General features: G+C 32.8%; 1 protein-coding gene across 4 annotated transcripts in view; it reads left to right on the forward strand.

The window, feature by feature from the left end:
• LOC114325306 (homeobox protein homothorax) overlaps positions 1–23,895 on the forward strand; it is a 675,897-nt gene extending 652,002 nt beyond the window's left edge. For all 4 annotated transcript variants that reach the window (XM_050653960.1, XM_028273338.2, XM_050653961.1 and 1 more), the window contains one exon: positions 23,676–23,895. In XM_050653960.1, the coding sequence (XP_050509917.1) occupies positions 23,676–23,734 (59 nt within the window). In that variant the 3' untranslated portion in view covers positions 23,735–23,895. The remainder of the gene's footprint in view (positions 1–23,675) is intronic.
• The last annotated feature ends 1,004 nt before the right edge of the window (positions 23,896–24,899 follow it).

Here is a 24,899-nt window from a genome sequence, read left to right on the forward strand (position 1 = left end):
GAATTTGTGAAGAGGTGTGCTCAAAAAACAACCAAGAGGGAAAATTTTCTTGTGAAACAAATATAAGACTTTTAGCCACATTGAATTTTATTATATGGATGGCACATTTTCTTATTGTACCACATATTAATTGCAATTATTCATTATTCATGGGCTAATTAATGGGCATTATATTTCTTTTTAATACTGTTTACTGCCAAACAAAAAAACAGAAATTTACAACAATATTTTTTATTTGTTAAAATCAGAAATTTTTATAGCTCTCAAAATTGAGTTTAATGCTAGTAAAATTTTTGAAGATTTTGAAAAGGAATGCAATCATTAAAATGTGTCCGAACACTGAAATACATGGTTATAAAATTTCACCTACACCAAGCTTGGTATAGAAATGTCTTGGTCTCTTGATTTAATATCAGACAGAATATAAAAATGATTCTGAAAGAGGCAAGTGGCTCAAACATGCTTTTGGCCTTACATATAAAACCAGAAGACGTATCAGATTGTTTTGTGTTTGATTTAATGTCATGCAAACCAGGAAATGAAATTTAAGATAGATATGTTGATTATTTAGTTGAAACTTATATAGACGAAAATGCCATATTCTCCCCATATTTGTGGACAGAGGCAAATTCTTCTGTTATTCGTATTACGAATGCTTGCGAATCTTTTCATTCGCATTTTAATTTATCGTTTTGTAATACGCATCCATCCATATATATTTTCTTTGAAAAAATTAAAGAAGTTCAGGTAGATACGTATGTTAAAATTTAAAGTTTGCATATTATTGCAAAACCTATCAAAGATAAATAAGTTAAACTGAAATTGAAAAATGTAGTAAATTTATTAATAAGATATTAGTCTAATCAAATAACTAGAATGGATTTTGTAAAGTGTCTGTCTTATTATAGTAAATATTAAATAATAATTTATACGTCTTGCATATTATCTATATTATAAACTATTATTATAATGTAAGGAAATTAATGTCTTGTATTCGGATTTCGGATGCTTTCATATTAGACATTCTTAAATTAAATCTATATTTTTATTTTATTACCTGAGTGAGTTGGTGAGGAAAATACCTACCGGATTAATAGGAACCTTTAACTTTGGTGAGGAAAATACCTATCGGATTATATGTTTTTACTGGTTGGTGAGGAATTTACCTCCGCCCATTTACCATCGTCGATCGAGAAGAAGCGGACAAAGGGGCATTACAAAACACTTCCATCCTGATATTTACATCGAATGGTCCACTTGAAGTTTGACAACATTGCAAGCATTAAATTTGAAATTTTCCATATTGCAGAATAGGTGTATCCCGGTTTTTGTACAATGCGGACGATCCATTTAAGAGATAATTTACAAAAACAGACAGAAAATTCGGTTTTCCTGTTCCTCTCCTATACTAATTTGGAGGAAATGGTATCGGTAGAAACTGGCCTAGCAGATATTAGTCAGAGGGAGTGTAAGTTTAATTAGCTTGGCACCTTAGGAGGCGAGAAAACGCTTTTCTCTGGGTCAGCTGGCAGGTTCTCGTCAAGGGTGCATGTCCAGGCCTCATAACGTGATGCTCTGGCTATCACACCCCGTCCTGCCCTCTCTAAGTGCAGGGACGTACGCCTCGAACACGCAACTCAGAGTTATTTATGCCTCTGGTACAACTGAGGCGATATTTATTCTTTTCGTGATAGAGTGCACTGACGAAATTATTGTTTGTTGAGGAGATTGAAGACAAATTTATGGGTGGTTTATTCGCGTTGTGGACATTGATTGGTTCAAGTTTTAATGGCAGCTCTAATTGATATTCGTTGGAGACTTTAAAAAACTGTGTTATGAAATCTATGTATTGTTACATAATTTCCTTTAAATCCAATTTTCTTTAAAAAATAATATAATAATGGCTTAAGCTTAATTAGTAGGTACCACACTGGTAATTAATTGTAATGAGAAATGATCAGGAATGCCTCTTGTGTTGTTCCTTTCATTAATAGGAAAAAACACCAATTTCCGATAGTATTAAAAACCGGCCTACAAATTGACCCCCGAAAAAAACCTCCCTTCGCCACGTAGGTGCCACCCGTTAATTAAAGTTGCACTCCCCAATCCCACTTCTGACAGTTTCCGATCCCGTTTGTGATTCCTCCGAAATTATGCAACGCGTTGAGCTGCGCCAAGGGTTCGCAATTGTTATGTGTTGATCAAGGAAGAGACGATGGCCTATTATGGGTAATTGTGGGGAGGCTATTGCTTTTTTAACCAAATACCCGGGGTGATAATGGGCTCTGATTACATCTCACCGTCTAGATTAATTCCGATGGCGCGTTGTTATCCAGTTACGGTTTTTCCTCGCGAATCGTTAGAGCCAATTTCGCAGCACAGGTCTAGGTGATTGCTCCGATCATATACAACAGGCTATTCTGCGTCTAAATATTGTTTTCTCTCTCCCTTTTGATTACATCTTCTTAAAATTAACGTGTTAATAGAAAAAATGGGCAAAAATAAATAAATTAATTAATCCACTAGTCTAGCGAAGAGCCTGAAAGATTTGGCGTAGGAATTATTCTCTGAGAATTGATATCAAAGTTCATCTCAAATCGGCAATAAGACATATAGACTTAAAAATCCACAAGGAAAAAGTTTTCCTGTAGTTGGATGTATACCATGTAATACAAAAAACAGTAAATCCTTTATAAAAGGTATATATTTAAAATCCCTAAAAAGGGCTACATCACAATCACATAACTAGTTTTCGACTGGTTTACCAGTCATCATCAATGCTTACCTAAAATGAGTATAACCTGATAAAATAATGCAACGATATTTAAATTTTGACTAAGGTTAAAAAAGCTATCGGTTATACTCACGTGAAGTTTACATGCTAACCACCAAGATATAGTTGAACAAAAAATATGTGGGTCAATGTCTTGTATAAGTGGTCTGTTAAGGAAACATCAGTTAAAAATGCCAATTAAAGCATGGATGTTTAAAATATTTTTAATATTATGCCCCAGGTAACATCTGAGCTGTGGTTTGACTTGATTACATGGTGAAAGTCTGGTAGCAAATGACAATGAAATGGGTAGAGACCTCAGAACGATGACAAGACAGAAATGACAGTTCCACAGGAAGTTGAAAAATTAACCTGTCATATTTAAAGACTACGGTGTACAACTTGTTAAAATTAGAAATGATGTAACAACACACTCCATTGTGAAAATTATCATTTGAAATTCAGTAAACTAAATGTTGTAGTTAAAAATGTGTTTGCGTATACTGTTAGTGGAGGTGGACAGGCAACCTACATTACACAAATGTTATTACATATTCGATAACTGAAATCAGTAATAAAATCTTTTTGTCAAAAAACCTAAGATTTAAAAAGCCATTTTGTGTTAATTTAAAGTTATTTATTTATTTAACTTATTGACAGCTGTTGAGATTTGTGTAAATTAAAAATAAATCACAATGGGGGTGACTGAGGTGTAAAAGTGTCTTAAATAATCTAGATGGATGTATCATTAAGAAAGCACAAGCTCAAACTTAGGCGACTAATTCCTGAAGACTTCGCAGGCTGCCCGGATCCCTAAGGGTCCAAAATCCAAAACCGTCGTAAGATGATGACAGTAGGGGCTGGGGGTATGAAACGTCTGTGAGGAAGGTAATGAGAAAGGAACATGAACTGGACCTGGTTTTAAATATATACCTTTACTGAACCTTTTTAGGGATTTTAAATATACAGGGTGTTTCATTAATAATTGTCCATATAGTAACTGGAGAAACCTTAGCACAAAATACGAAGATTTAACCTAAAACACTTAAATAAAATGTGGTTCCTTACTGAGTTACAGGGTGTTTTATCTAAAAATTTAAAAAATATTTTTGCTCAGCATTTTAAAACTATTCGACATATCCTTTTCATACTTGGCAGAAACTGCGACTGATATATACCCTACTAAATTATGATACAGAAAAGTTTCTAGCTACTACCAGAGGCGTACGACAGGGGATATTGAATAGTTGACCCTTCTCAAATTCTACGCCACTGGAGGAATTACTATTTTAGTGCCATTTTTAGGTTCTTCAATACCTTCTACGTAAATTATATACTCTTTATTGGTAACGATAAAGTCATTAGTTTTCGAGATATTTGAAATTAAATATGAAACGGCACAGTTATTTTGATTAATTTATGATAGGATCGATTCATATGATTAAAATTTAAAAATTGTTTGTAGCCAGTACTTTAAAACTATTTGGCGTATCCTTATCATACTTGGCAGCAAGTGTAGATACTGTACACCCTACTAAATTAAGATAAATAAACGTTTCTAGCTACTACCAGAGGCGCACGACAGGGGATAGTGGCTTGTTGACTCTTCCCAAATTCTACGCCACTGATGAAATTGGTATTTTAGTGTAATTTTTTGGTTTTCCAATACTTTTTACGTAAATAAGATACTGTTCATTCGTAACCATAAAATGATTAGTTTTCGAGATATTTGACATTAAAAAGGAAGCGGCACACTACATTAATCAAAATAACCGTGTCGTTTCATTTTTAACTTCAAAGACCTCGAAACTAATGACTTTATCGTTACAAATGAAAAGGATATTATTTTCATAGAAAATATTGGAGAATCCAAAAATTAATCTAAAATAGCAATTCCGCCAGTGGCGTAGAATTTGGAAAGGGTCAACCATTCACTTTCCCCCCTCGTACGTCTCTGGTAACAGCCAGAAACGTTTTTTTAACATAATTTAGTAGCTTGTATAGTACCTATACTTCCTGCCAAGTATGAAAAGGATACGTCAAATAGTTTTAAAATGCTGAGCAAAAATAATTTTAAATTTTTTAGATAAAACACCCTGTAACTCAGTAAGGAACCACATTTTATTTAAGTGTTTTAGGTTAAATCTTCGTATTTTGTGCTAAGGTTTCTCCAGTTATTATATGGACAATTATTAATGAAACACCCTGTATACCTTTTATGAAGGATTTACTGTTTTTTTTACATATAGACTAATAATGACAAAAACAAATCATATGTCTCTCTCTCTCTCTCTCTCTCTCTCTCTCTCTGTCTCTCTCTTTCCTGCCTTTTCTTCTTATAGAAAATTGAGTACTCTTGCATGTCTTAGCCGAAAGTAAAAGATGGCTGATTGGCTGGACCAGCGCATCTACTTTTGTTTTATTTCTTCGAGATTTCCTCTACAAGTATTTTCCATCATTCCTCTCTATTCGTCGCTCTCTGTTTGACCTCTTTCCATCTCAGGCCAATTCTGTTATGATCTATTGTTACAATTCTTCTCCAGCTATTATCCGATATGCCTCTTCTTCTTTTTCGGTCTGATTGGTATTCGAATGCTGGTCTGGTTATATTATTTTGGTCTTTCCTTAGTGAATGTACAATCCATTTCCATTTTCTTTTTTTAATCGTGACTGTTATTTTCTTTTGTGTCGTTATTCTCCATAGTTCTGCGTTTGTTATTTTATCAGACCAGTATAATTTTAGGATTTTTCTCAATGATTTATTCATAAGAATGAATGCTTCAGATGAATATAAAGGTGAAAAGTGCAGGAAAGTCTTTGACAGTAAATCTCTCCACAACGATAAAAATTCTCCAGTTAAAACTGTTAAGAAGAACATTTCAAAAATATTGTCGTATTTACAACATGTATTGAGGTCGTATTTCATAAAAGATAACATACTACTCCTCTGTCTTTTCTCATTTTAAATGAATTTGGGTTAAACCCCAAACACTCTAAAACTCCCAGTCAAAAATCGCGAGCTCTTCCATTACGCCTTCACGCCACTAACTTACAATTTTGAAAATATTTCCATTTTCGTAAAAACCCTCCCAAGTTTCGTTTTTTAACTATTTATTAAGATATATTAAGTATGCGTTAGGCTGTGCATTAGCTGTGAGTCATATATTACTTTAAAAACAAGTGAAAAAACCACTTTGCGCGAATTTCGCGAAGAAGAGCTTGCAGAGATTTACACTGTTAAAAGCAGGCGACTGTATTTTACAACCAAAATTGAATATCCTAAGATATACTCTAAAAATGTTACTGGTCACAATGTGGGAAGATCTACGAAGCCACTCGACTCCTTAGCATTCTAATATTATAAGCAAACATAATTATAGCTACATACCTTGTATGCTTCTTCTTCTTAAGGTGCCGAGCATTTCTGCGTAGGTGTCCACCGTACATTTTCTTGTCAGGTGTGATGGTACATATTCAGGAGTAAATTATTTTATTTTTAGCAGTATTTCGAAGCATTTGAAGCAGTTCAAGAAACTTGCGATCAGTCAGAAATTGACGACGTTTCAAAAAAACATTTCTAGTTTGTTCTACTCTTCTTTTTAATTTAGTCTGAGGAATCCCAACTCCCGGTTAGCAGAAAACCCAAGAATTTAAATTGCCTGACTTATTCGATTTCTTTTCCAACTACACATTTATATCTTTGCGTTTTTCGTAATTATTTCTACTTATAATCATTGTTTTCGTCTTCTTGAAACTTATTTCCAAACTCAAAGCTTCACTTGCAAAAGCTAAATCACTTCTTCTCCAGTTATTTTTGCCCATCGTGATTTTTTCTTCTAAATCTTTCGTTTTCAAATCAGCTGCCACATGTTCTTCATATCCATGTCCGTGTTCTCCTCGGTTTTGTTTTGTTTCTTTCACTCATTTTTTTGACCTTTTTTGAAACTGTAGAAACCTCACTCCAGTTCTTTTCTTAATCACGGCATTCCTGATCTTGTCCCTTCTAGTATCCACCCATACACAAAAAAATAAATAAATATGTATGAAGGAGCGTGCTAAAGTCCTTACTGTCGTGTACGCTCCCTTATAAATATGCTTCACAAGCCTTAGATACTTCTCAGGAACTGATTTCTTTCTCATACATCCATAGGCGTAACCAGGGGGTTTGGGGTTATAACCCCCCATTTGGATGTACTTTGAGGTCTATACGCTTAGCACTATTACTATTTCATACCCCCAGAGACCATCAAGTGGTTGTAACCCCCCCCCCCTTAGGATCATCCTGGTTACACCTGTGCATACATCTCCATCTCTTATCTAGGAACTATGTCGTATGCCTTCTCAAGATTTATAAATACCAAAGCAAACATGGCATAAGATGTTACTGCAATTACCTTTAATTGTAGTCTGTAAAAATATGGTTGCAGAAGTATTAGTGCTAACGCCAACTTTTTTTTTATTTCTACCGTTTTGATTCGTTTATAATTTTTATGATGATAGTAATTATTTTACTAAGTACAATCATCTTCTTCTTCCAGTTCCTTCTCCTATCGGAGGTTGGCTATCATCACGGCTATCCGCTCCTTATTGGCGGCTGTTCTGAAGGTGGTATACCACTCTCTTAGCTTTCTCAACCAGGAAATTCTTCGGCTTTCTATGGATCTTTTGCCCTCAATCTTACCTTGCATTATGAGCCTTAATATCTTACATTTCGCACCTCTGGTAGTGTGGCCTAAGTATTCCAACTTTCTTGTTTTGGTTTCTTCCTCAGTTCCAGAGGAAGGCCTCGATTAACAAGCATTCTTTTCATTTTTATAAATCTTGCAATTTCAATGCGTTTCCTGATAAGTACAACCATAAAAATGGTTAAATGCAGAATTAAAAATTAAAATAAAAGAAAGAAAAAAGCGTGGGAGAAGTGAAAGGAAGGAAAAAAGAAAACTAGGATTAGGAAGACACTGTGGAAACTTCAAGTATCCACAGTGGGAAGACTAACAGATCTTCTTCTTCTTCTTCCTTCTTGTATGTAGGCTTTAAAGCCTGTTTCTTCTTCAATATTAGCCTCCTAAATTGTTTAAGTTATCGCACCATATTTTTCTTGGTCTGCCAATACTTCTTCTTCCATTGGATGACTTATCTCGTGCTATTCGTACTATCCTATCCTCTCCCATTCTACTAATGTGTTCGTTCCACTCTTATTTCCGTTTTGTCACCCATCCATTTATATCTTCTACATTGCATGATCTTCTTATGTTTTCGCTTCTCTCTCTATCCAACAGACTTTTCCCTGATATTCGTCGGAGTATTTTCATCTCTGTTGTAGTCGTCTCGTTTTAGATGTGTCAGGTCTTGTCTTCGCCGTGTAGGTCAATATAGGTCTAATTGCTGTTTTATAGATTCTTGCTTTTGTGTCTTGTCTTAGGTGTTTGCTCTTCCAGATTGCGTCATTGAGAGATCCCGCCGCTTTACTTGCTTTTAAGTTTTGTTGTCTTAATACCTCTTCAACATCTCCGTAACTGGTTATATCTATTCCCAGATATCTAAACCCTGCTTCCTGCTTTTTACCATCAATTTCGATTTTACATTATAGTGGGTATTTAGATGTTGTCACACATTTGGTTTTGTCTGCTGATATTATCATATTGTATTTCTTGGCTGTTGTATTGAAGATGTGTATTAATCTTTGGGAATTAATTAAACAAACTAATAAATCTGAATGACTTAATAGATATAAAGTGGAATCAGTTAATGCCTACACTAAGATAAAGAAACGGGGGGCGAAAGAGTTACATTTAAGTGCAAATTTTTCGTTGAAGTTACTTTTTACAGTGTACTCTGATGCACAACCTTCTCGATTCAATGATCTCGGCTTGGAATCTATCAGTCCGCATTATAGTTACTTACAACTTTTCTCATATTTTAAGCTCTAAAAGCACTCCGATCTAATGCCGCCGCATATAATGGCGGCTGCGTAATAATGGAGATAAATCAATAAGTGCATCGGGTCTTCTCCTTCGGTTTCTCCAAACGGGAAACTCACGAACTTCGATCCAATTCCAAGGTGGTCAAGGAAGTTGACATTTCACCTTAATGAACGGGATAGTGAGTAATCATTCTTTAATATTGATAATGAATGTAACCACTATGTAATTTATTATTTATTTATTAAGCTCAACAGGCCTTGAAGACCTAGGGCTGAAAGATTTAATTTTTTTCTTACAATTACTATTACATTATATATTTATAACACTATATCCTATACTACTATACTATATACAACATTACATTCATTTATATAAAACACTTAATATTCTTAATAGTCTTTCCATACATTTCTTGACCACTTCCTTCCATTGTTTTCTGTCCAAAGCTTTTTCCTTCCAGTTCACAATATTACTCTTTTGTAAGTCTTCAGATACGCTCTCTTTCTATCGCCTTCTTGGTCTACCTATTCTTCTTTTTTGGAATTGGCTTACGTGATAGTACCATTTTTGGCATTCTTTCCCTTCCCATTCTTTCAATGTGTCCTAAATATCGGATTCTCTGTGCTTTGATTGCCGTCGTTATTTTTGGTTCGTTATAGAGTTCTTCAAGTTCCTTATTATTTCTTCTTCTCCATTGACCATCTATTTTCACGCCTCCAAATACTCTTTGTATTTTTCGTTCCCATCTTTCTAAAAGGTCTATTTCTGATTTTTTAAGCACCCACGTTTCACATGCATATGTAGCTGTAGGTCTGACAACGGTTTTAGAGATTCTTATTTTTGGTTTTCTTGACACATATTTTGATTTGATTAATGATCGCAGTGCCCCATATTTTTTGTTTCCTTTTGCTATTCTTGTTTTTATCTCGCCTTCCCCATGTCCCTTTTCATCGATTTTTTAAACCCAGATAAGTAAATTCTGCAACTCTTTTAAACGAGCATGAATTTTCTCCTTCTATCTCCAATGTGAAATTGTCCTCTTTTTCTTTATCTGTTTCTCCCATTATCATGTATTTTGTCTTTTCTTTATTTATGAGGAGACCAAACTTTTTTGCTTCTTTAATTATATTTCTCATTAATTTTTTTAGCTCTGTCTTACTTGTCGTTAATAGTGTTAGATCGTCTGCGAATGCTATACATTGATGGCCATTTTTAAAAATCGTTTCCTGTGTGTTTATTTTGCTTTTTCTAATTATTCCTTCCAGTATTACATTAAAAAGAGTCGTTGATAGTGGGTCTCCTTGTCTTAAACCTTCCTTTGTTTCAAAATTATTTGATTTATGCCCCTTCCACGTTATTTCGTTTGTGGTGTTATCCATAGTCATTTTTACCATCCTGACGATTTTACTTGGTATGCCCATCTCTTTCATTAATTCGTACATTTGTTGCCGCTTTACCGTATCGTAGGCTTGTTTAAAGTCAACGAACAGAACATATACTGCTATTTTATGTTCGTAGCATGTAGTCTGAATTTCTTTTAATACAAATATTTGGTCTGTCGTCGACCTATTGCCTCTGAATCCTGCCTGATATTCGCCCAATATCTTTTCCGTGTATTGATTTAGCTTTTTTCTTATGATGTTTGTCAAGATTTTGTAAATGACTTCTAGCAGCGCGATACCTCTATAATTTTCACATCTCATTGTGTCACCTTTTTTATGTATGGGGCATATCCTTGCTATGGCCCACTCTTCTGGCATTCTTTCTGTTTCCCATACGCTTTTTATCAGGTTATGTATTTCTTTATGTAGTCTTTTTCCTCCTGCCTTTATCATTTCCGCCGACATTTCTGGTATTCCTGGGCTTTTATTGTTTTTTAGTCCCCTTATTTCATTTTCTATTTCTTCCCTCGTAGGTGTTTCTATTACTATATTATGGTCATCTTCAATTTCCTGGATTGTTCCCCCTTCTTCTTCGTTTTTGTTTAGAAGATGTGTAAAGTAATTTTGCCAATTTCTCATTATTTCCCCTGGTTCATTTATTCCTTCCTCATTTTTCATATATGGGTTATGTTTCTTATATCCTTTATCCTAAAATTAAACAATAGTCATTTTGATTTATTAAAGAATGGTTTCATGAATATATATTTATTTCTTTGTGCCTGTTTGTCCCCAAGTTCTTCGATATAGGTTGTAGAGATAGTATAGATATACGATGCAGATTTTACTACATAGTAAGGACCTTTGACATGTCAGTTTTGTTGTGTGCCCTTTCTTACTACTTTTATTTTCGTTTCTTCACTCAATCTACTATGCTAGATTCTTCTGAAAATTGATGACGTGGACACCAATTGATAAGACCAGAAAGTAGTGCTAAATAGATAAAAAGAACATTTTGTTCGCCTGGTAACACTTGTACATAAGTATGTAAATCTTATTTGACAAGCTACAAGCTACATATTTCTTCCCTTAGTAGTTTTGGATCTTTATCTAACTTTGTTGGAACTCTTTTTTGTATAGGTTCTCCATAAATTTTAACTATTTAGAATGGGAAATAAGCCACAATATTATTAAAAAATGATTTTTATTAACGTTTCGACGCCCAAATCGGGTGCCGTTGTCAAAATACAAAATACTATTAATATAAACAAAAATGTTGTTGCTTAGTAAAAAAATTCTTCTAATAATTTATTTAATTTGACTCATTTATATCGGCAATTTAGATACATATGATACATTTTAAAGTAGAAGACTTTAAAATGATATTGCCAATATTTATGAGTTGCGTTCCTGGGACGACTTTACTGAAAGATAGTTCATTCGATTACATGAAATCAACCCCAACTCAAGAATATCCGTCACAAAAAAAATCATAGCATGTGATCTGCCTTTAAAAAGACAACCACATGCAACGGTGACATTAAAATTCTCGCGTTAGAGATCTCATAGTAAATCACGAGGGAAAACCAGGAAAAACCTCGTGATACTATCCCGACATCGTAAGTATTTGGTCTTACATTTAATTTATTCTCAAAATTAATACCAAATTCTGACTTTACTATAATTTTGTTTAAATTATAAATAATATCAATAATACATGGATATATAAGTAATACTAAAATATAAAATATGTACTAACTCGACTATTGACTTACTAATTGTGGTATTTTCTTTCTATTGACTTCCTCTTTCAGTATGGGTATCCACATCCTACTGCATTCCACCGAGGAATTTGCGACACAATTGGTTTCGTTTAGCATAATTAGAGCCGCTTCTTTGATTTTTCTCTTTTTACTATCTGTTTCTTTCAGGACTATACTTGAATCTCTCCACTGAACTCCATGTTCATTATCCCATGCATGTTGACATATTTGAGATCTATCAAATTCTCTATTTTTAATATAAGATTGATGTTCACTTATTCTAACGTTTAATGGTCTTGATGTTTCACCTATATAAAACTGTTCGCATTCACAAGGTATTTTATAAATACAATTCTTTGTCCTTTCTTGTTCATTGTTAGGTTTAGTTTTAGATAGAATAGATCTCAATGTATTGGTTGTTTTGAATGTTGTTGAAATGTTGAATTTATTTCCTATTGTTTTAAGTTTCTCGGATAGTCCTTTTATGTATGGTATTGATATTTTCCTCGTATTATTTCTTGTGAATGTTGTAGGATCCCGTTCTATGTTGTTCTGTTCCATTCGATCCAATCTTGACAATTCCTTATTTATAAACGATAAAGGATAATCATTTTTTAATAAAACAGATGTTAAGAATTGTTTTTCTTCTAAAAAGGAATTTTCGTTAGAACAAGTAATTTTGGCTCTATCATATAAGGATTTTATGATTCCCTTTTTAACGTTGATGTTGTGATTTGATTTGTAATTGAGATATCTGTTGGTATGTGTTGGTTTTCTATACACTTGAGTCTCATATCCAGTACCCTTCTTTAAGACTAAAACATCGAGGAAAGGCAGGGTGTTGTTATATTCCTTTTCCATTGTAAATTTTATTGTCTCTTCTTGATCGTTTATAATATTCAGGAATGTATCCAACAATTCTGATCTATGAGGCCATATTGAAAACACATCATCTACATATCTCCATCATACAGTGGGTTTTAAATTTTGTTTAGAAATGATATTAGTTTCGAAATCCTCCATAAATATATTAGCCAATAATGGAGATAAAGAGGAGCCCATTTATTACAATTTTTTTTTGTGACGGATATTCTTGAGTTGGGGTTGATTTCATGTAATCGAATGAACTATCTTTCAGTAAAGTCGTCCCAGGAACGCAACTCATAAATATTGGCAATATCATTTTAAAGTCTTCTACTTTAAAAAGTATCATATGTATCTAAATTGCCGATATAAATGAGTCAAATTAAATAAATTATTAGAAGAATTTTTTTACTAAGCAACAACATTTTTGTTTATATTAATAGTATTTTGTATTTTGACAACGGCACCCGATTTGGGCGTCGAAACGTTAATAAAAATCATTTTTTAATAATATTGTGGCTTATTTCCCATTCTAAATAGTTAAAATTGTAAAAATGCCACAAGAAAATAGCTTCAGAACAACGTTCTCCATAAAGTGTTATTCTTATTTAATTTCCTTCTCATCTTTGCGTTAGTTTTCCAGAGTATTCAGTTATTTTGCTAGTTCGTGCAGGACTTTGCCAGGCTCTCTCTATAAGATTTTACATCTTTTTGACTTAAAAACATGAACTTGGGACTATAACTGGGACTATAATTGAGATATGAAAGAAATGTATTAACTAATAAAATGCGAAAGAAAAATAGAACACGTAGACCAACCAGTATAAAATAAATAGAATAAAAATAGTTATTTTTCTACAACCACTATTCAAAGTGCACTTTTCTGCACGATTTTATGTTAGCAAACTTGATATTTTCTCACAGTATAAGATATTTGACATTAGTGTGCAGAAAAGTGACGTTTCTGTGCCGCAAAGTGACGTTTCTGTGCCGCAAAGTTCTTTTCTGCACACTTGACTACCTCATTCTGAGTAACGTTATATTCTGTTTACATCCGTGGACTACCGCATTCTGAGTAACGTTATATTCTGTTTACATCCGTGGTTAAACTTTAGACAAATATATAACCTATAAGACAATTATTATATTTAACTATAGCATAGAAACTAAATTATGGATGTTACAACTGTTTTATTTTACAATTTTATTCTTATTAAACATTTTATAATTATCAAATAACCAATAAGGATTTAGCAACCTGTGCAAGAGACGTCGAATGAAGTAGGTTTTGTGTAAATCCGTGACTGCATAAATATAATGTCAATAATGTGTAATAATTGTTTAAATTTAAACAAATTAAGGCAGTGCATTAATTTTTTTAACTGATTTCTGTGCAATTTATTTAGGTATAAGGAATTTAAATTGATTAGTAGGTATTAATTAAATACAGTTTAAAATTTATCACATAGGTACCTATTATAATTAATCGTCGTTTGGAAATTGTGATTTTTATTTTTAGGAAAAACTGTGCTTGTAGAAAAAGTATAGTGTGAAACACGTGCAGAAAGATAATTTCTCACTCGTTTGAATTGCGGCACTCGCTTGCGCTCGTACCGCAACTTTTCAAACTCGTGAGAAATTAGTATCTTTCTGCACTTGTTGCACAATATACTATTTCCTAACTAGTGCGGAAAGTGATTTCACGCACGAGACTGCCGTTGGCCCGAACGACGTGATAGCGGAGTTCGGGCAAGCAGTCGAGTGCGGGGAACACACTTTCCGCATGAGTTAGGAACAATATTTTTTCTAGGGCCGTACGTTTGGAAAAAAGCGACAAAAATAGAGTTACACCAATTTTTATTTAGAAGTGAAAATACACAAATTAATTCTTTGACACGGCTGTCAAAACCAAACTTTCAATATAATGGGTTACCACGACGACAATATTGGTTTCCATGACGACGATTCAAAACCATTGTAATTGTCTACTGATCTGGCTTTTAAATATTATGTCAAAATAATTTTATTTCGTCGAATTATCAGTAGTAATTGCACAAGAGCTCTGAAATTATTGAATTTTTCCCGAGTGACACTTTGACAGTTTTAATTTCACGAGCCGAAGGCGAGTGAAATTTTATGTCAAAGTGTCACGAGAGCAAAAATTCTATATTAATTTCAGAGATCGAGTTCAATTTGTTGCGATTATTTCATGAATAAAACTGTTCAAAACCGAAATTTTATTGTAATTTATTTATGTAAGTACAAATTAGTACCAATAAACACACAGTTTTTATAAATATTTGACGATTGAAAGTCATCACTTTTATAATTTTTAAAACATTTATTGTTATTAATGTCACTGAATGTATTTTTTCGTAGCAACGAAGAGCATCTGACGTAATATACTTAACGACGGGAGATTATCAAAAATTATCACCTTAATTTGCATGTCTGTAGCTTTCTATTGGTCAGAATCTCCTATGAATGAAATAATCAGTAGTAATTGCACAAGAGCTCTGAAATTATTGAATTTTTCCCGAGTGACACTTTGACAGTTTTAATTATGTCAAAGTGTCACGAGAGCAAAAATTCTATATTAATTTCAGAGGTCGAGTGCAATTTGTTGCGATTATTTCATGAATAAAACTGTTCAAAACCAAAATTTTATTGTAATTTATTTATGTAAGTATGTACCATTAAACACATAGTTTTTGTAAATATTTGACGATTGAAAGTCATCACTTTTATAATTTTTAAAACATTAATTGTCATTAATGTCACTGAATGTATTTTTTCGTAGCAACGAAGGTCATCTGACGTAATATACTTAACGACGGGAGATTATCAAAAATTATCGATTTAGTTCAGATTTCTGTAGCTTTCTATTGGTCAGAATCTCCTATGAATGAAATAATCGCGCTAATTTCATTAAAACATGAACACAAGAAGATAAATTTGAAATAAATTAGTAAATAATATCTAAATATTAGTTTATTGCATGTATTATAATATATTATAATGCCATATTACAAGGTATTTCACTTTCCCGCACGCCGTGCGGGAAAATTTACTTTCACGCACGCAGTGCGGGAAAGTGCAACTTTCGGAAACGAAATGCGTTCGTGAAAGTGCCTCTATTAGCACGGTCGTAGAAAAATTATTATTCAAGTGTCAATCGCTAACAATAAGAACTTTAAAAACGTATTGTAATAGATGGTAATGGTATCTTCTTACTGTTTGAATGTTATTTTTATATTTATATTTACATATGCATAATAAAGTTATGAATCTAATAGACATCTGTCTACACATATCCAATCTCCTGTGCCTGTGAAGAATATAAAGAATTCGAAAGTATGCATCATGTCTCCTAAGGATTTTCTACTATTGACTCCGATCAACGTTTATTTAAATCGTTATTTTTTGTGCGCTGAACACTTTATCTTTCATCTAAAGACAGAGATTGGTCCCGGACAAAAAAGAAACAAAGCTACAGATCCGATCGAGAATCACAGGACCTCGATAAGGGATTAGACTTCTCGGAAATTTCTCTGTATTTGTTAATTCATCGTTACCAAGCAGCTTATATGCAGCGTCGGGTTAAAACTAACCAAACTTAGGGTATTTAAATATTTATTATTTGAATAGAGATCTAAATTAGTGGAGGTTTGGGAAATCGTCATGTGAGGCCCTTAGAATACAAGGGGTGTAAATGCTAGATTTTAGGAAAACTTTGTTTAAAGTTCTAGATAAATTTAAAAAATCTAGGTAGTTACTACTTAGCATGTTTTCAATGACATGTCATTTTTGATCATTTTATTGTTAGTTTATGTAGAAAGTTTGAAACCACCATTTTTTCTATGTGTGTTCTTTCTGTGTGTTTTCTTTCAAAATGAAAAAATCTAACACATTCGTTAAAGAAAAGCGTGGGGCGTTATCCTTGTTTATTCGATGAAGTCGCGGCCCACGCTTTTCTTTAACGAATGTGTTAGATTTTTTCATTTTTTTAACGAAAGTTTTTTTCGAATAATCCTTCGAGTTTGACATTTTTTTATTTTTTGCTTTTTAGTTGATGTTTTTTTATAATATTTTTAATTTTAGTCGCTCATAACTAAAGAAAAGCGTTTCTTAAAATTTTTTTCATATTTTTTTATTTACTTGTTGTAGCTTATGTTAGTTTTTTCGTTGTTCTTAAACGTCTGTTCTGCTCTTCTTCATTTTTTTTTTGTTTACAGTAGACCAGGTTTGTAGCTGTAATTCTTTGGCTGCAAAGATTAAACTGACGAATAAAGCCGAATATAAAAATTGACTTGAATTATATCATTCAGAAAAAGGTGTCGAAAGGACGCTATCTCGTTGACAGTGACAACTGCCGGGGACGGTCCGGGCCGCCTCATCAAATATTGACTGGGAAAAAGGAGATGGCGTGCCATACATTTTTAATTAGTGGCAGTGACGGGAGGCGGCAGAAAACGATTATGCAAATTCCGGTGTCAGGCCGTTCTGCCGTGTCGACCGAAATCAAATTTTCCGCCCCATTGCCACCGAGTACGATTAAGAGAAAATCCCTAACGGTGTGCCGCCTCCGGATGAATGAAGGAACCGACAGTCGGTGGCGGCCGAACCCTGTTTATTTTTAAAATGTTGCTTAAATTTTCATTGTGTTGTTTATGTATCGAAGACTGTCATTCTTTTCCACCCTTTTAGCTTATATATACAGGGTGGTCCATTAGAAATATCTCGAGAAGGGGCCTATTTGAATTAGGGGTATTTGCTACTTCCGGTTATATATTTATACAAGCTATACGCTCCCGAGGAAGCTGAAGCTGTTTTAACTTGAAGATCCTTTTTGTGGGGGATCATCGCATTCTGAGTTTGGTCTTACAGTTGCTGGTGTGACTTCGCTGTTCCACTACCTTTCTCCATTCTTCTCCGTCTTTGATTTTCCTTCCTATATTTCTAATTTACGTACTTCTTAAGTCTTCTTCCACTTGTTGTCTCCATCTCAGTTTAGGTCTGCCTCTGGTTTTTTACCTGGTGGTATCCATTCCGTTACAACTCTTAACGGATTGTTCTTTTCCCTTCTCATTATGTGTCAATACCATCTAATTCTCCGTGCTTTTATGCTCTAACTATGTTCTCTTGACCCATCTATTCTTGTGTTTCCTGATTCTTTAATTGTCTTGCATCCTCTTCGTTTTCCCTCTATTTCCGGTTATACCCGCATATCTTTATGATCAAGGCTATTCATTCCGGATGGAATGTTAGCCGCTTTTACTTAGAGCTCTCTGATTCGCTTATTGCTGTGGATCACTCCGCATTCCACTTATGTGTTGTCAAAATTTGTTGTGTGACTTGGCTTTCGTTACAATTTTCTTCCACTCATTTCGATATTTGCATAGTTCCCTCCAGTTTCTCACTTTCAGAATTTTGATATCCCTCATGATCTGTTCCTCCCATCTCTCTCTGGGTCTTCTCCTTGGTCTTTCAGTTTCTGGTTTCCATCTGGTGATCTTCGTAATCAGTAAGTCGTCTTTCCTTCTCTCTATGTGTCCTAGCTATATCAGTCTCTGCTCTTTAATAAATCTAACTACTATATTTTCTCCCTACATTATGTCTCTTAGTTCATTGTTCATTCTTCTTCTCATTTCCCCGTTGTCCACTCTTATCGGGACCTTAATCGATCTCAGGATTTTCCTCTCGAATATTCTCAAATTTTCTTCATCTTTTTCTCTGAGACACATTGTCTCAGTTGCGTACGTAATTACTGGTCGGATTGCAACTCTGTACATTTTCAGTTTTATATTTCTGGATAAGTTCTTGTCCTTCATTAGCCTATGTATCTCCAGTATGTTGTTTCCGTTACTTTTTCACTTCTCTTATTTTGGCCATTCCAGTGTTGCCAATCGGCCGTATAATTAATTATCCGATTTGCGTATCTTTTTGACAGTTGTTGTATGTTCCTCGTACCTTTTAATAAATCGGATATTTGCGTATATTTTTCAGTGTATCTACCAATCTACTACAATAAACTAATAACAAAAATAAATAATAATAACTTGAAAAAAATCCTCTTCTCATTGACAAAAGGGACCTGTGTGATTTGTTTTGTTTAGAATTTGAATGCACAAATGTTTCAACTCAAGGCATACTGATCCAATTCAAATTTCAAAAATAGCGATTCTGCCGTCCGATTTTATTTATGGGTTTTTAGTCTTTAAACTTATGATAGCTACTGCACGATTTAGTTTTTAGTTTTATTTTTATTTAATGTCGTGCAATGCTTAAGTAAACGTCTGTTGAAATAAGTTTTGGTTTGTGAAAATACTTTTTTTATAATGGATAAATGGTAAAATTAAAAAATGAAGCTAATACATATATATTTGTTTCCTAATTTAAAAAAAGTATTTTCATTGCTATTCGCTCTACCATTTTCAAACGCTAGGGTAGAGTGTACGAAGGATTTTCAGTAATGTATTCAATACAAAAAAGATAAAAGAAACCAGGATGATCCTAAGAAGGTGGGGGGGGGGGTTACAACTACTGGATTGTCTCTGCGAGATGATCCTAAGGTGGGTTACAAGTACTGGATAGTCTCTGGGAGGAATCGCCCCCAAACTCGCTACTGTCATTAACACGCCTAACTTCACGCGCAACTTTGATACGAGAAGTATAAAAAAATATGTATTGAAATCCAGACCCCGTAATTTTTGAGCATTATAAAGTGAGTTAAAACATACAAATTATTTTTCTGTAATTCTCTATTTTGGGTCGCGCCCCTCTGAGAGGTATGGAATAGTAATGGTGTTAAGCGTAGAGAGCTCAAAGTACATCCAAATGGGGGAGGGGGGTTATAATCCCCAATCCCCCGGTTGTACGCCTATGAGTGTATCTTTTCGTGACAAATCGGATGTTTTTCGAGCGATCATCGGATAATCTAGAGAAATGGGGTGGCAACACTGGACCATTCACTATTACTCCCAAATATTTAAATTGTGGAACTATTTCAAAAGTGTAGTTTTTTATCTTGATTTCTCTCGTCCTGTTATCTTCTCTTCTAGAACAGGGTAGATATTTTGTTTTTCCTTCTTTAATTTTTGGATCTCTTTTCCGTGCTTCCTTTGCCAGGATTATTACTGCTCCTTTTAATCTTTCCTTGTCTCTTCCCTTAAGAACTAAATCATCTGTATAGGCAACTATTTGTGTTGAGGAGTAGGCTATAGTTCCTATGATTCCGTTGGCCTTAATTGTTCCTCCTACTGCTATGTTGAACAGTGTGGTTGGCAGGGAATCGCCCTGTCACACTCCTGTTTCTATTGCAATTAATTTTGTGCTACCTTCTTCTGTCGTTACTTTAACTCGAGATCCATCCATGGTCATTTTTGTTAATCTGATTAACCTTGCTAGTATTATATCTTGATTTTTCAGTTCAATAAATAATTTATTTCTTCCAATACAGTAAAAGGCTTGTATGAAGTCTACGAAGAGGTTGTGTTCGTGGAATTTTTCGATTGTTTGTGTTTCTATGTGGATCGCATTATTCGGTTATTCTTCCTTTTCTCTGTGTCTTTTTAATTTTTTTACATTTACGGATCATAACAATATATTGAATATATTGAATAGTTTAACATTTTTGAGAGGCAATAAAAAAGAAATGCATGTCGTATTCATTTTCTGAATATTTTTCAGGAAATCATTAAAAAGCTATAAAAATTAAGTTTATCGATTAGTATGAGCATTTAAATACGCCATAAAACATTGAGTTGCCTATTAAATTCATTTAATATCTTCACACTTAATATTCAATATAAAGTAATAAAACCTTAAGAATACGATGGGCCACACAAATTATTTGGAAGAAATGGTATGTTTACTTTTAATTTCGTATAATGAATGCATAATGAATGTGTATTGTAATGAAATATTGTCATCTATGTAACTTGTCCTGCTTCCTCACCTTAACTATGGCTATTTGAAGGAAGACCTTGAAAACTCTAATTATCTTTTAGTTCTTATGTATACTGTCAGGGAATCATTAGAGTAGTAGTTCCAAATGCTGATAATTATAAAAGATGTTGTTGAATATTACACTAAACTTAACAAATATTGTTACAAGCTGCATTTTTTCAATTAATAAACTGTAAGCATTTCTACATAAATAATTGTTGATAATCAAATGCATATTTCTGTAAATTTCTTGCTAATTGCTTGAAAAACAACCAGTACAATATAACTACCCAATAGCGATAACCTTTGCAATTCCACGGTTTATCCAATCAGAGATTTGAGATGTTTACAAACATTTGTATTTAAATAAAATTCTAGGAGCGAGTTACAACAGATTTTTCCCATTCAAACGCATTATACGCTCTTCACCAACAATGTATCAGTGTAATGGACAAGTTTAGTATTATATTATGTATTTCATATTCGTACATCTCGTACAGCAATAAATTTTAAGTAATCCATGTATTTTCACAATTTATTACAAATTAAGTGTAAATAATTCATAGCGTATTGACAATCCCACATTGTTTTTTTAAAATACAGCAGAATACAAGAAAATTAAATTAATAGAAAATAAAAATGTATACCATTTTTATTCAGTTGCAATGCGAAGGCAAAACAATCTTACTTTTCAATTAGAATACGGAGTGCAGTCCAGTCCCTTGAATCGCGATTTTCGGCTTTTATTGGAGCCTTCATCGGAAGGAACGTAGGCACTGTTCTCCATATTTTAACTGATTCGTATCGAGAGGTTTTCCCACCCATTGCAACTGAAGTGATGATAGTAGGTGGCTAGCGCCATCTGGCATTGAAAGACGAAGTAGTTTTCAATCCTAATAGTAAATTATTAATATTGAAAATATTAAAAATATTACTAAAAGATTTTTAAATTGAAAACTTACTGGTTACTATTAGGATTGAAAACTACTTCGTAAATTAATAGAGTTTAAAATGGATATGTATTTACTTATAGGCCAGGGTAATAAGACAAAAATATACCCTGTTCGTGACACTTCAGCAGCCAGGGTAGGTACTGAAGCGTTTTTTCGACAAGTAATACCTATAGGAACAAATTGTAACTATTTCCTGCGTAGGATCTGGCGGCCATTTTTATTTATAAACAATTAACTGTCAAAAATGGCATTTCCCCTTTTTTTTCAAAACAACGGAAAACAGTGAAACTTATGATGTTTTAGTGCAGATATCTTCGAGATTATGGAAAAAGCTTTAAAATGACTTATTACAAAGTTTGATATACTCATTTGACTCAAAAAAGGTCGGAATTGCAAAAAAATATTTTCTCAATAACTGTTGTAAAAATTAGTGTACAGCTTTGAAATCTTTGTCAAATGAGGGTTCTTTGGTGCTTAATATATGATAAAAATTTCAAAGCGATTCATTCAATTGCTTAAATTTTATTCAAATTGTTTATACTAGAGTGGATTTTTTTTGCAATAACATAAGTCAGAAAAATATGACCTTAGAACCATTCCACAGGTGTCAAATGAAAGAGCATGAGTTACATTTTCAACATGGTTTAAAAAAGTGAATAAAAAATGTATTTATTGGTAATAAATAATTATGCAAAAGTATCGTCAATTTTTCTTTATGAACTTTTTGAATATTTTTTTCCAAAAAAATTAACTTTTTCCTGTTTTAAGTGCACAACTACCAAGTAATGTTATCTATATCATAATAATTGATAAAAAATTGTAATAAATATAATTTCTTATATAACAAAATAAAAAGTTTATAAGGAAAGATTCTTTTGCATAATTATTTATTACTAATAAATGCATTTATTATTCACTTTTTTTTAAACCAAGTTGAAAATAAAGCTCATGCTCTTTCATTTGACAGCTGTGGAATGGTTCTAACGTCATTTTCTTCTGACTTATGTTATTGCAAAAAAAATGCTCTCTGGGATAAACAATTTAAATGAAATTTAAACAATTGAATGAATCGCTTTGAAATTTTTACCACATATTAAGCACCAAAGAACCCTTATTCGACAAAAATTTCAAAGCTGTACACTACTTTTTACAACAGTTATTGTGAAAATATTTTTTTTTGCAATTCCGACCTTTTTTCGCAATTATATTAACAATAAATGAGTATATCAATCTTTGTAATACGTCATTTTAAAGCTTTTTTCATAGTTTCGAAGATATTTGTACTAAAAAAACCATAAGTTTCCCTGTTTTCCATTGATTAAAAAAAGTGAAAAATGCCATTTTTTGACAATTAATTGTTTAAAAATAAAAATGGCCGCCAGATCCTACGCAGGAAATAGTTACAATTTGCTCTTATAGGTATTACCTGTCGAAAAACGCTTCAGTACCCTGGCTGTTCAAGTGTCATGGAAGAAACCTTATTACCCTGGACTATTATACATATTTTATATTCACATTCATGCAACATTTAAGGTTTAAAAGACTTGTTTTGTAACCACTAAAATGTACGCACATGCTACAACAAAATTTAGTTCTTAATTACAGTAATGTCGCTAAAACCTTATAATGGATGCGACTTTGACCTTTAAATAAATGTCGCCCTTGCGACACCCCTGACTGAACATGCTAGTTGTTCGATCAAATTCTACAGCAATCATGACGTCTAGAGAATTCCACTGGGTTCTGGAAGCGTTTCGAAGAATGAAGCAAACTGTATAGAAGGAACTGCTCAGCAAAGGAACAGCAAACTTTTCAAATTTAAGGAGTCAGTTTAAAATATAAATGTGTACAGTTAAATAAATAAACGTTGTACATTCTTCGTTTTAACGTTATTGTTTTAATTGTCATAACATTTACTTATTGTTACGAGTGATAACAGATTGTAAATTAAATGGAGCTTAAAAAAATGTTATTGGTAGAAGACTTTAAAATATATTAAAATAAACATTAGGTACCATATTTATTATTTCATTCAAGATCAATGATACTAATGATCTTTTTCTTTGTTTCAGATGCTATGGGTAAGTGGTCCACTAGACATTCAGTGCAGATGTCTCTCTACCACTATTGACGATAGTTTGAGGTCAGGTAGGACGAGTAGACTTGATGATTTTTCCTGTATTAATTTTCATATTTTAACTAGTTATTTATTACTTATTAGGAATGTTTTGTCATTATTTTTTATTACTTATTGTAGTTTTTTGTTTGGAAATAAAAATACAGTTAATAGAACAGTAATTTTTAATATAGTAATTGTATCAATCGATAATCCAGAATATATCGAGGGAGCTTTGCACTTAACTTTAATATATTCATTAAAATCACGTCTATGTAGTGGTAAACAAAAAGTATTATTGCTTATTATAATATAATATTATAATAATATAATTATATGTAAATCATAATTCACAATCAAGAGTAATCTATCGAAAGAAAAAAAGTTATTTACAATATATTGAATGTATGTATACCTTTGGTTATAACTTATAACATATTATAGAATATGATTAATTTGATATAAAATTGTTTAAAGGACAAAAATATCCACATTTCAACAATTACATGATATATTGCAGTCATTTGATTATCATAGAATAGAATTTTATGAAACATAATAATATAAATCATATCGATTTAAAAATAAATATAAAAAGTACTAAAAACGTAACTTTTTATATGATGGCATATAATGGAACTAAACGATTTATTTAAGCAGATTTTAGCCTCGTCACAATAATGGTTAGTACATTGAGTCTTTCAGTGATGCTACTACATCATCAAATTACCGACATACGTATACAAGAAAATGTGCTAATTACTGAAGAAATTTTGACACGTATCGAGTTAAATGACTATCAAACAAAGAAAAGCAACCCAGCCAGACGAAATTCTCAGCGAAATATTGAAACTACTCTACGATACAAGTAAATATTCTCTTCTAAACATCTTCAATAAAATATACTTAACAGTGTATATATCAGCAGCAATGTCAACACGGTCAATAATTTGTATGGATATCAATGTGCAAACATAAGAGTTATTCAGAACATGACGGAAGCAGTGGAGATACGTCGTGGTGTGAATCAAGGGTGTTTGTTGTTCTGAAGCTATTTCCTTGTGGCATTTTTATAATGAACTATTTAGATGGGAAATAAGTCACAATTAAATTGAAAAAATAATTTTATTAACGTTTCGACGCCCATATCGGGTGTCGTTGTCAAAATACAAAATACTAC

This window comes from Diabrotica virgifera, chromosome 6 (assembly GCF_917563875.1).
Source record: "Diabrotica virgifera virgifera chromosome 6, PGI_DIABVI_V3a".
NCBI classification, from domain to species: domain Eukaryota; kingdom Metazoa; phylum Arthropoda; class Insecta; order Coleoptera; family Chrysomelidae; genus Diabrotica; species Diabrotica virgifera.